The sequence below is a fragment of the Dipodomys ordii genome, unplaced genomic scaffold (assembly GCF_000151885.1).
Source record: "Dipodomys ordii isolate 6190 unplaced genomic scaffold, Dord_2.0 Scaffold24, whole genome shotgun sequence".
Taxonomy (NCBI): Eukaryota; Metazoa; Chordata; class Mammalia; order Rodentia; family Heteromyidae; genus Dipodomys; species Dipodomys ordii.
Genome location: NW_012267240.1, coordinates 964,571 through 977,776, shown reverse-complemented (window position 1 = coordinate 977,776; position 13,206 = coordinate 964,571). Strand labels below are relative to the sequence as shown.

At 54.8% G+C, this 13,206-nt stretch overlaps 1 protein-coding gene across 1 annotated transcript in view; it reads left to right on the top strand.

Annotated features, from left to right (window-relative positions):
* The first annotated feature begins 6 nt into the window (after positions 1-6).
* Kcnk1 (potassium channel, two pore domain subfamily K, member 1) overlaps positions 7-13,206 on the top strand; it is an 18,471-nt gene continuing 5,271 nt past the window's right edge. Inside the window, exon 1 of the mRNA XM_013014625.1 lies at positions 7-367. Within this exon, the coding sequence (XP_012870079.1) occupies positions 13-367 (355 nt within the window). The 5' untranslated portion in view covers positions 7-12. The remainder of the gene's footprint in view (positions 368-13,206) is intronic.

Here is a 13,206-nt window from a genome sequence, read left to right as displayed (position 1 = left end):
GCGGCCGGGAAGATGCTGCAGTCTCTGGCCGGCAGCTCGTGCGTGCGCCTGGTGGAGCGGCACCGCTCGGCCTGGTGCTTCGGCCTGCTGGTGCTCGGTTACCTGCTGTACCTGGTGTTCGGCGCCGTGGTTTTCTCCTCGGTGGAGCTGCCCTACGAGGACCTGCTGCGCCAGGAGCTGCGCCGGCTGAAGCGGCGATTCCTGGAGGAGCACCAGTGCCTGGCCGAGCCGCAGCTCGAGCGCTTCCTGGGCCGTGTGCTGGAGGCCAGCAATTACGGCGTGTCCGTGCTGGGCAACGCCTCGGGCAGCTGGAACTGGGACTTCACCTCCGCGCTCTTCTTCGCCAGCACCGTGCTCTCCACCACGGGTAGGCCCCGCGCCCGGCGACCCCTCTCCAACCCGTGCCTGGCCCAGGCGACCCCTCTCCAAACCGCACCCGGCCCCGCTCCTGACTCCGGCGACACCTCTCCAACCCCCGCCAAGCCCCGCGCCCTGGCTCCGCGCCCCTCTCCAACCTGCGCCCGACCCCGCGCTCCGGCGACCCCTCTCCAACCCGCGCCTAGCCCCGCGTCCCGGCTCCGCGTCCCTCTCCAACCCGTGCCCGGCCCCACGCTCCGCGACCCCTCTCCAACCCGTGCCCGGCCCCGCGCCCGGCAACCCCTCTCCAACCCGCGTCCGGCCCGCCGCCCCCTGCCCTTCCCGGCCCCTTCCGCGTAGACTCGGGTGCCCGCTGTGACGCCCTAGGGGGGCGCGAACCCCCAAAAGGCCGCAGTGACCCCGCACTGTTTTTCGGGGACGCCCCAAGCCACATGGTCGGGTGGGTCGGGCACGTCCTGGAGTCGCCGGCGCTCTCGGGAGCTCACCTTCCTCTTGACCCCGCCATCCCAGAGGACCGAGGCCGCGGAGCCACGACGGCCACTCTTCCCTCCCTCCCTCCCGGCCCACCCCGGGCCCCTGCTGCACGCATGCCTCGGCCCTTTGTGCATGAAAGGTTGTTCCAGGACAGCCCTGGGCCCTGCGGGAGACCTGGAGGGGACAGGGAAGGTGGGAGGAGGGGAGGAAGGGGACTGCACCCCTCCCGACCCGGCCCGCGGGGCACCCAGGCTTAGCAGTTATTTTAACTCCAGCCAGGCAACTTCCAGGTCCCCCTCGGGCAGCCTCAGACGCGCAGGACACGTGCTGTCCATCCCCCTCACGCTGCACCCCGGTTAGATCAGGCTCGTGAGGGCTGGTTTTTCCCAGGCCTAGACTGGGGTAAAGGTGGAACCTGCATTTGGTCCTGGAAAGAATCTCAGAGGGCATGCAGCCCAGTCCCCTCCTTTGATCAAGTCTTGAAGCAGCCCATCTCAGCCCACCCAAGGTCACATGGGGAGCTCCCAGGGTGACCCCGGAGGCAGGGTCTGGTGACCCTGTGTCCTGCAGCAGTGTGGCCGCCTCTCTCTCAGCCCCAGCCCTTGACTCAGCCTCACCTGGGACTCCCACCCTTCCTCATCCAACCCCTGGTGGGCGCCCCATTCCCCCTTGGGTTATTGATACACAGTCGATAGTTTTGGCAATTACTTGGCTAAATAATAACACGCGATCTGAAGATGAAAATGTCTGGGGCAAGTAACTGAACAGACATGAGAAGATTCTGTCGTTAAGCAGTGGTGGAATTCTAGCTTGTATTGTGGTATTAAAGAAACAACAGCAACCTACAACTGTGTTGAATGTAGCTCTAAACAAGACAAACCTGTTCTCCTCCTTGCCAGAGACAGGGCCTGTTTCTCCAACATCTTTGTGGCTTGGCCTCCCTTTTCAGGGCGCTTCCATTTTCTTTACCTACTTTTACTCCTCCAGTCAATCAAGCCGCTTGGCTTTTCTTTCTAGATAGTATTTGTGCTAAGGGATGGTCCTTCATTCTCCACAGAGCTCAGGCTTTCCACAGGGCTACAGGACACTTGCAGCTATGTGGGTCACAGCACGGGGTGAGCTTTGTGAGAATGGCAGCTTTTCTAATGGTACTCAGAGACAGGACGGTGTGAGGAGGGAAAAATGTATTTGCTTTTCTGGGTGGGGTTTTCCTCATGTATGATCTCAATATTATATGAACTTAATTACATATCAACCATTAGTTTTTGTCTTGTTTCCTTGGGGAATATTCATGTATTTAGGATTTGCTTATTCCCCTCCCCCCAAAACACTTTTAATTAGGAAACACGGAAGTTCCTGTAAAAAAAAAAGGAGGGGGAGTGGAGGTTTTATTATTGGTATTCAGATTGCATTATAGTTCTTCAGAGAGTCTGGATTCAGCCAAAACAAAGGTTCATTTAGGAAATCAGTGCAGGGGCACTCAGGGATAAGTGGAAAAGTGCCTCACTTTGTCAGATGGGTAGGTCCACACACTCTTGTTATAAATAAATGATTCCAAGTCGAGGGCACTCACTCCTCTTGGTTTTACCTTGGACCATTATTAGACATATTTCATATCCTTGTGGTGCCAAAACTGGTTTTGTGGCAGAAGTTCAGGTAAGTTTCAGCTAAATGCTGGCTGCTTTAGGGAAGTATTTTCTGGAAGATCACCAGATGACCCCTCTCTTTTAGGTAGATGTGCTTAAAACAACAAAACAACAACCACCACTATTCTAGCCCAGCAGACAGCAAGAGCTGAGTAAATTATCAGCTACTTACTCGGGGATTGTGGTCCTTTCTGCTAACTCAGCGGATTTGTGAATCCTGATGTCAGGGGCTGCCATCATGGTGACAGGTTCATGATGCATTCAGGCCAGAATCACGCGCCCCCCCCACTCCCACCCCCGCCCCAAAAGCACAAGCTTCATTTGTGGGAAGAGATGGAAGATCTTCATGGCCTGTTTGGAAGAAGTCTTAGCAATGTCCTCCCCGTTCTCCACTGAAGTCTTCCTAGCAGCTGAGCGCCCCTTGACTCCTCATTATGGGGGGCACCGTGAGATTCATGCCCGGGTGCCTGTCCCCAGAAGGTAGGCTAGTGAGCAAGGGAGCATGCATCTTCTAATAGAAACTTTATGTGGTCTGGAGGCCTTCAGCAGGGGAAAGGTGGGGGTGGCTTTCTGCTGGACACAGGACCCGCTCCTTGCAGTGGGGGCTCCAAGGGGCCAGGGAGGGGTGAGGAGGAGGCTAAGAAGGGCTTTCCGCTTCTATTGCTTCTTCAGATGCTGGGTGCCCTATTTTGGAGGTGCACTCCATCACCCTTGATTCAAACTCAACATGCAGGTCATCTACAAGGGAATCACAGGAGAACATTCTGAGCTGTTCCAGGAAAGGGGCGTAGACAGGTGAATGAGATCACGTGAGTTCCTCCATGCCTCATATGGATTCCCGCTCCCCAAGGAGGGGGCTGGGGCATCCACGTGGTACATGAGAACAAGAGGCGTTTCTGAAGTCATCTCCCAGGCTGTCTAACATGGAGCCCTGCCCTCCATTTTTAGGAAGCTGCCCTGGCTTTCCTCCTGCCTCCCATTCTGTTTCAGAAGGCAGGAGCACCATGATGGGTTGGGTACGTCCTAAGCGTTGCTGGTTTTCATAAAGAAGGCAATAAGGGGTCACCCTGGATGCACCCTTAGTCTCAGAGTTGCGGTCAGAGGAGAGCAGTGTTGTTTGCAACAGTGAGTCTGGTTGTAAGGCGCTTCCAGCACAGAGCAGGTCTGGGCAAACCACGGCTGTGGGCCTGCTGACTGCTGGGTTTTGAGTGTCTTGAGCTAAGAGTGCTTTTATGTTTACAAACCACTGGGAGGAAAAAAAATCAGAAGAAAAATGATGTTGCCCATCATTGAAGTTTTGTAGCAGTCAAATTTCACGGTCCATTAAAAAGTGTTTTTAGCTGCCAGCAACACTTGCTCATTTCTGAGTTATTCATGGCTACGAACATAGCCACAACATCTATAAAATATTTACAGTTGGATTCTTTACAGGATAGGTTTGCTGACCTGCTTGGAAGGAATCTTACTTTCCTTTTGCACACTCCCCTTGCAACAACTGAGCTGCTCAGCTGTTCACCCCAGCAGCCACTTCCTAAGACTGGATGGTTAGTGTGGATGTCATGAATTGGGGGCCACACACAAAGCATTTTAGAAGCTGGCTTTATTCAGGTTCTGTCCTTTCCCTGCCTCTTCCGGTCCTTTCTCTTAGCATTGACTGTTCTACCTGCTGGTGCCTATAATGTCTGGTATACTGCTCTATGAGGACAGGTCCAGCCTCCCATTACAGCACTGGCCAGCTTGTATAGAAGCTCCCTGTGTTCCTGTCCCCCCATTGTTCCCCTGAGTGAAATGCAGACTATCTGCAACCGCTATGGCCCTCAGCAGCACAAGGACACTTCTCCTTATCTGTCAGTCTGTCCATCTTTGTAAAATATAGAAGGCTTTAAAAGTTTTCTTTTTTTCTTGATAGATCTTAGGTAGAATTTCATTGTCTGGCAGAGGAAACCAAGGCCCAGCTCCATGAGAGGACTTACATAATTTACATAAAACCGTGGAATCTGGGGCCTTGTGCATGTGCCCTGTGCAGTCAGGACCCTCCGTGATCTGGAGGTGCTCTGTGATCTGCAGGGAACGGAGGTGTCTGTTCTCTGGGCGTTGGGGATGAAGACATGGGCATCCATTCTTTGAGTGCAGTGATGGCTCACTGGCCCTGCACTAGGCCCTGGGGGCATTGGAATGAAGGAGAAAAACAATGTTTCTCCCCCTCCCCCATAGGACAGTATGTCAGGGGAGGGCAGGTAGAGTCCTGGAAGTTAGAGGTAGGAGCTGCTTTGTGGGTGCTCATGGGTGACCCCAGGATCGCAGGCCTGGATCAGACAATCCCCCGAGAGCTTTGGTAAGTATGTCACCTGTGGAGCTGAGGAGGTGGGGGCGGGGAGGTGGGGGGAGGCTTTGCACAGTCACTGTGGGAGCATGTGCTGCAGCCAAAGCTGGAATCGGTGGGCAAAGACAGTAAGAATGTCAAGGAACAGAGATGGGTGCAGTGGGAGGGCGTGGCAGGGCCACCACAGCAGGCCGGGCTTGCTGTCTGTGCGTAGGATACACAGGCAGAGTCCTAATCTGCCAGGTCTTTCGCTCAGTTCATGCTGCAGGTTGGGAGGGCAGGGCTAAAGGCTGTGGAGGCCCGGAGTCTGGGCCGCTTGGAGTAGGACGGAGAAGTGTGGTGAGAAGCCATGGCAGATGGATGGGTAGCAAAGCCAACAGGACTGGCAGATAAGCTGAGTGTGAGGTATAACAACCCAAGCCTTCTGTCTGGCCTGCGTCCCTGACAGGTTCTGCAGACTTCCTGTGAATAAGGAGGCTCTGTGCAGGGGGTCTGGAGCTCGGCCCAGGGACGGTAAGCATGCCATCTCTGACAGGACAGAGGCTTTAATCTGGTTACTCTGCTCAGTGAGGGGCTCCAGGGCCACCTGTCTCCTGCAGTTTCCCAGGATGCCCCATGGACCTGTGGTGTGATGGTGGAGAAAGGCTTCCCAGATTGAGCATTAAAAGAAAAACAGGGCCAGGTGCTGGTGGTGCACGCCTGTAATCCTCCCGACTCAGGAGGCTGGTCTCTAAGGATTGCAGTTCAAAGCCTGCCCAAGCAGGAAATTCCACAAACTCCTATTTCCACCAGAAAAGTCAGTGGAGCTATGGCTCAAAGTGGTAGGGCTAGCCTTGACAAAAAGAGCTCAGGGAGCTTGCCCAGGCCTTGAGTTCAAGCCCTGTGACTGACAAAAATGAATAAACAATTAGAAAAGAAAACCAGATAGGAAGGGAAAAGGTAGATATTTCAGGGTGAGAATGTGCGTTCTCTGGGCACATGATGCATTCTAAATAGTCTTCAGTCAACTTCTGTCCTGAAGGGGAACATCTAGACTGTGTATTGTTTTCCAAGTTAATATGAGAGGCTATGTAGAAAACTGGGGGAAACATGAGGAGTATGTGCTTTGTGCTTAATCAAGTCAGCAGCAGTATTATCTAGTGTTTGATGTGGTCTTTTCATACATAGTTCACGTTTTATGTAGTTCAAAGGATAGCAACAAGTAAATATGTTGGGCACGTTGTTGTAGGAGTAGGTAATGGAGTTAGCAGGGAGGGGACTGGGGTGATTCTGACTACAGGAGATGAAAAGACAAGTATGCACTTAACTATTTGAGGAGAGGTGTGAACATTCAGCAGTGCGGCAGCTCAGGTGGTTCTAGCATCCTCTCCCTTGGTGACTGAAGCTTGGGATGAGGAGGGAAAATGAGGCGTTCTCAGCTAGAATGAAAAGGTTACAGCGTTCTTGGGAGCGGGCTTCTTCAAGTGCTCCAGCGCTGTTAACAAGGTGCTCAATTATTTAAACACCTCGGTTAGATGGATTAAGTTAATTAAAGACTCGGGAGAGGCTGCTCTGTAGCTGCCTGCCTGCGTGTCACTGCGTGCCAGGTCCACTCGGGGCGTGAGCCCCCCTCCCTGCTGGGAGCTGGTGGAGGCAGCCTGCCGCACACCCAGCAGATGCCCTGTGGAGGGCATGGCGTGGGCTGGAGGGGCCTCCAGCTCCCTTCCCACCGCCTCGAAGCAGATGATGCTTGTGGGCCCAACCCACCATGATGGCACGGAGGAGGAAAGGCTAAATTTTCAAAATAAGTGGGCCTGCCCCCTGACGCCCCTGCGTCTTCACCCAGAACCAGCCCGCTTCAGAGGACACTGCATTGTCTGGGTGTGTGGTGGGGTTGTATCTACCAGGCAGTGTCCATCCTGAGTGACTTCCGGCAAGATCAGTGCCATCAGAAGGCCTAGCCTGCTGTTGTGCAAATAGAGACTTGTGAAGTTCTTTCAGGAGAATTATTCTGTGGATGTGATGTAGACCAAGCACAGGTGGGGACAGCAGGTGTTGGAGCTTCAAGCTGAGGCCTGGAGCCTGCCTTCTCCTCGGCAAAACTGTGGCAGGGATCTGTCCAGAGCCCAGTCAGGGCCTCTGGGAGTTCTGTGCGGGAGGTCTGTGCCAGAGGTCTGGCCCGGCTGGAACGTTGTGGCCCTGCTCTTTGAGTCAGCATTTGGTTCCCCGTCTGGAGATTCATGGGGAGCCAGATGGGGGAGGGGTCAGTCACATGACCTCAGTGTGCAGCTGGCCAGCTGGGGCGTCCCTGGGGAAACAAGGTGTGGAGAGCTGGGGTGGGGACCGTCTGTGCAGAACACCTGCCCATGGGTGCAGCGCCTGTACACAGAGCATGTAGACCAGCCCCACCTGCAGGCTTCGGAGGCTGAGAGAGGTGGAGTGAGGAGCACAGGACAGGTGAGGGGTGAGGGGCGCAGGAGGGGTGAGGGGCACAGGAGAGGTGAGGGGTGAGGGGCGCAGGAGGGGTGAGGGGCACAGGAGAGGTGAGAGGTAAGGAGCACAGGAAAGATAAGGGGTAAGGGGTGCAGGAGGGGTGAGGGGTGCAGTAGAGTTGAGGGGTGAGGGGCGCAGGAGAGGTGAGGGGTGAGGGGCACAGGAGAGGTGAGGGGCACAGGAGAGGTGAGGGGTGCAGGAGGGGTGAGGGGCACAGGAGAGGTGAAGGGGATTACCTTTGGGTGCAGAGCCCTGGGTATAGGAAACCAGGGCCTCAGAATGCAGGCTCCGGGATCTGAGCTCCAGGCTCCGGGATCTGCCTCCAGCTCCAGCTCAGGCTCTGGGAACTGGAGACGGCAGCCCACCACCTGGAGGAAGGCTATGTGCAGCCACACTGGCACTGTGTATGGGAGAATGTGCTTTGGCTGTGTGTGTGCGCATGTGCGTGTGCACATGTGTAGATACAGGTGGTGAATACTCAAGGACTAACCCCAGGTCTTTGTCTGCTCCCCTCCCCAGGCCTCTGTGGGTCACCCAGACCTGGGCCCGGCCTTGGGTCATCCGTGGCTCTTTGAACAGTGGATGGGTCAGTCTCCTTGGGTCATTCATGGCTCTTAGAAGGGCCTCATTGGTTGGTCAGTTTCCTCGGGTCATCTGTGGCTCTGTGAAGGGTGGACTGGTCAGTCTCCTCAGGTCATCTGTGGCTCTGGGGAGGGTGGACTGGTCAGTTTCCTTGGGTCATCCGTGGCTCTTTGAGGCCCTCTGGAGAGATGTGGCACCCCAGGCTCTCATGGATCAGGTCTCTAGGGAGTAATAAGTAAGTTCTGTCATAATATAACTTCAACTCACAGCAAGGCCTCGACTACACCCTGCTCACTAACTAAGTGGCTGAGGTGTGACTTGGATGGGCCTCACTATTCTCTAGCCTTTAAAAGGAACCCAGCATCCAGTTTTGTTTTTATTTCCTTCAGTTGTTCAAAGTACCACATTCTAAATAAAGTTCTTTGCATTTGGTGAGTATTCAAGGTAACTCCGATGTGCTGGGCTGGGAGCAAGGATATCTGCTTCTCTTCCTTCTCTTAGTAGGTTTGGGTTGTCTAGGGTCACTGGATGTCGCAAACCCACTGCCCTGGAGCTGGGGTGATGGAGCCACAGAGCGGGAGCTGTGGGTATGTGGAGGAGAGGTGGAACTGAGGGGTGTGGAGGGGAGACCACACTCAGTACATTTGTAATCTTACTCTGTCTTCTTATCCGATGGGATTCTTTTCTGGTGTTGGGGATGTCACCAAGAGCCTTCCCAGGCCCCTGAGCCCTGTGAATTTTAGGAAAGCTAAATGCAGGATCGGATCTGCAACTTTCCTCTTTGCTACTTCGTTGGGAAGGTATAAGCTCTATGCGCTGGGCTGGTTTGACAGCTCCTGGGCCAGTCTGAGACTGAGGCAGCAGAGCTGACCCGCCACCCAGCCTCCGCGAGCTCTGGTGCTGACATACTGTGGCCCTGAGGGCCTCATGTGAGTCTGGGCCTCTCCCATCAGGTGCACTGCCCCCTCTGAGGAGTTAGTGCACTGAGGAGACTTGGTGCAGAACTTACCTGCAACAACTGGGAAGCAGGATTTCCAGGATTCACAGAACACTGCCGGACAGCTAGAGTGCTGGGCCTGAAGCACCACGGCCCTTCCGGGCAACTCTGCTTTCTCCCAGCCGTCTGCCGTGCGCGCCTCTAACCCCGAGAAGGGAGCTTTGCCTGCAGCCTGTCCTCTGAGCATCAAGACTACTAACCATAGTGGACACTAATTCTCCTCCTCTCCCCCAAGCCACCCACGGTGGGGTGCCAAGGACGGCTTCCCCGGAGCTGGAGGAAGCTGCTGTGCTTGCTTAGCTTTTGAGGAACAGGGTCAGCACGCCGCTCGCCCAGGGTGACCCGGCTCGCCACACTCCACCTCCCTTGAGTGACCGAGTTTTCAGTCAGCAGTGGAGACCAGGAAGTGCTCCTGGGCCACAGCCCCACTGCTGGGCAAAGAGCCTGGGATCCTCCCGGAATTCCTGCCCACACTGCAGGGGTGGACCAGCCGCCCGCAGCAAAGCCCTGGAGCTCTGCTCAGGAGGCTCCGGGAGCCAGTCCCTCCTCTCTACCCCACAGAAATGATTCTTGTTTAGCTCTTCATGCTGTTGCTGGGATTGAGCTCCGAGCTCGTGGTCTCAGGCAGCCCCTTCGTTCACCGCCGGCATGCTAGCACCTGAGACATACCTCCGCTTCTGGCTTTTTGCTGGTAGAGTTTCATGGGTTTGTCTGCCCCGGCTGGCCTGGTGGAACTTGGGTCCTCAGGTCCCTGCCTTCAGGAGCGGAGGCGGATGTGAAAGGGCATGCATGGAGAGGGGGAGAAGGTTCGCTAGGTTTCCAATGGCAGAACTCACCTCACTGGCATCTTGGTGGGCACTGCCTCCGCTGGCTGCAGCCAATGAGCCATGATTGAATGAATCATTTAATCCCGGAGCAGGAAGTGGTGTAGCGCCGGGCCGGGCCGGGCCGGCTGCAGCCAATGAGCCATGATTGAATGAATCATTTAATCCCGGAGCAGGAAGTGGTGTACCTGGAGTCTGCTCCTCACAAAGCCACTGCAGGGGAGATGAGAGTTGGTGGGTTTGTCGGAGGGTTGTGTGCTGACACACTGGAGGGGCTGTTGTCCCCGCCCCAGAGCACATCTTGGGTTACTTGAAAGGACTTCTGAGCAGGAAAGGGAAGGGATGGGCCAGCCGCAGGATGGTGGAGAACAGAGTGCTTGTGGCCACAAGTGGTTTTCTTCCAGAAAAGAAATACCCTTGAGGTTAACAATTGACTTTCACCTCCTAGGCCAGTGTCTGTAGTTCTTTGTTTCCTTGCAAATGAAGTACAGTTCTACTTTAATTAGAGAACAGGACTGGCAAGGTTTCGGCCTACACTTCCTGTTATTGAGGACCCTCAGGGTGGCTGGCTGCACACAGGTGGGAGGAGCTATTCTTGCCTGGGTCTGAGAGCAGGGCTTATGTCCTATTTTCCTGCACTTGGTCATCCAGAGATGGTTTGCTTTTGCGTCTACCACATGGAGCAAAGGAAAATGAAGACACCGCTGCAGGCATGGTGAAGTGGGGTTCACCTAACACAGGTGCATGGGGCACCTGCCCCGAGGAGTTCCCCAGGGAGAAGATTAAGTCCTGAGTTGTTGGCACAGCTTCCACACTTGGGGGAAAGCCCGGGGCGTGAATGATAAAACACTGTTCTCCGCACACTGCACTGCACTCCTCGGGGAAGCCTTTGTCACATCCTAATGTGCAAACCTGAGTCCTGATGGCTGCAGGATAATTATGTCAAACCTAAGCGGAGCCCTGGGAAAGAGGCAGGCAGCTGAGCACTGCTTTGTGTTGATTCCAGCTGCTGGGGCTTTGGGCGAACTAGGTCTGCTGTCTCCAGGGATTCCCGGCCTCCCTTCACGTCTCTCCTCAGCGTGCAAGCTCCAAAGCAATAGGAACAGGACAGGAGAAGCATGCGGACATACGAGTTGTGATGCCCCCCCTCGAGCTGCACTGTTTTCTGCAGTTACCAGTCCTGGGGTCTGTTGACAGCTCTCCCTGCAGATGTGCCAGGGTGAAGGGCAGGCAGAGGGAACAGGTGTGTGCAGGTGTGCAGGCTGGTATGAGGTACTGAGTGTGTCCGCTGCCGCAGCCTGTCCACAGAAGGCTGCTGATGCCTTCTAGAGGTTTCTGTGGGCTCAGCCCCCAGGTGGAGGAAGAAGCTCCATCCACCTTGCTATTTGCTGAGCAGAGGATACGCTTATTCAGGAACCTTGACTCGGGAACAGCAAAGGGGAGCTCAAGGGCTTGGAAGTGGTCCAGGTGAGTGTCTTACCTGGAATCCTGGTCCCAGCTGAGGCTGCCGGAAGAGCTGGCAGAGCACGGAGGTTCCCTGGCCAGAGACGGTCTCGTGACTGGGACCTGCAGCCCCAGGAGCTGCTTGACCATGGAGAGAGGGGATGGAGTGTCCAGCTTTGACGAGTTCTCCTCCATCTCAGTCCTGTCCTCCTGGAGCCAGGACTGCAGGCCAGAGATGTCCTCCTGACCCTGTCTCCAAGGGCGATGATGTTGGGCCTGGCGAGGTGGCTGAGCCCTCACCGGGGCTGCATAGCCTGAGAGCTGGGGCTAGAGGAACTCTGAGTGGTTGTCTTTAGTCTTGGAAACAGCTGCCCCTCATGTTTTTTCTTGCCAGTGGGCCAGCTGTTATCCCGCTGGTATCTTCTGCACCCCTCACCCCTCTGTGGCCAGCACTGGCTCTCCTTGTGTTTTCTCGGGGAAGCACTGCCCCCAGGTCTGGGGACAACAAAGCCTGGTGCCAGTGTCTCCTACCTGTCATCCCAGTGACTCCAGACGCTGAGATCTGAACTGTTCCAGCCTCGCCTGGGCAGAGGCAACGATGACAAACCAAGAGTCTCTGACTTCCAGTCATCAGCATGAAGCTGGAATCAGAAGCTTTCCCAGAAACATCTGCTGAGCCTGCTGCCAGTGGCTAACACCTGTTATTTTAGCTACTCAAGGGGAAGATATTAGGAGGATGGAAGTTCGAAGCCAGCCTGGGCATGCAGCCCGGGCAGAAAAGTCTAAGAGAGTCCGTCTGCAAAACAACCAACAAAAAGTCTGGTTGGAAGCTTGGCTCAAGTGGCAGAGTGCCAGCCAAGTAAGTAAGCTGGGGCGAGCATAGCTCTGATTCCAAGTCCCATGCCACTTCCAGGTTTCTCAGCTTGAATGCTATTTGCCACATTGTCACCGTCTGTGTTTGAATGCCATGTTCAAAGTTAACCACGGCATCCCAGGAGCTGTGGGGAGTGTGGGGATCAGACGGATGTAGGACTAATGGTCAGATTTGGGGGCCAGAACCCTGGCCTTGGGCTCCTGCAGGGGTGGCATATGTGGACAGACACATACCTTTGCACCTCTAACAAGCCCGGCTGTGGCCCTCTGTGCTGGCATGGCTGGGAGGCTTTCCTACCTACACATTCCTGGACCTGGGATGGAGCTGGGGATTCAGATCTGCCACGGAGGGATTCTTGGAGTAGTTTATTTTTAAACAAGATACACTTTGAAGATCCGGTTTGGAAACAAACATTCAATTACATTTGTGCCTGCCACTTTCTTGGAATCTGATTTCCTAAGAAACTCGGGACCTTGGCTTCTGCTTCAGCTGACTTGCCCTGGCTTATTAGAACATCTGAGAGGAGGCATTCATGGGGCTTGACAGAGGGCAGGGCCGGCACACCTCCTGCCCCACTGGCTTCTCTCTCCTGGCCTTTCTTGGATGAAGAACCCCTTTGAAGGGATTTGCCATGGACGCAAACCAAGACCGAAGGGTTTACATACTTGTTTGGGGGAGTTTGTGGCATGTTTGAATGTTTGGAAATGATTGTCTGGAGAAAAAACAAACTGTATGGGTTTCTGAGATCCCATGTCAGTAGTTTCCATTTAAACTGGGCTGGTGGCTCATGCCTGTAATCCTAGCCACTCAGGAGGCTGTGATCTGAGGATGCCAGTTCAAACCAGCCCGGGCAGGAAAGTCCATGAGACTTAACTCCAGTTAACTGCCAAAAAGCCAGAAGTGGAGCTGTGTCTTAAGTGGTAGAATGCTTAGCCTTGAGTGGAAAAAGCTCAGGGACAGCGCCCAGGCCCTCTGTTCAAGCCCCAAGACACACATATCCCTACACACACACACACACACACACACACTCACTCACTCATACACACACACTCATATATACACACACAGGAGGGATGGGTCCACTGAGTGACTCACTGAGCTTCCTGCAATAATTGAGTGCACATCAGCGCCATACCCTCCCTCTGTGCGCACACACACACACACACACACATACACACACACACACACACACA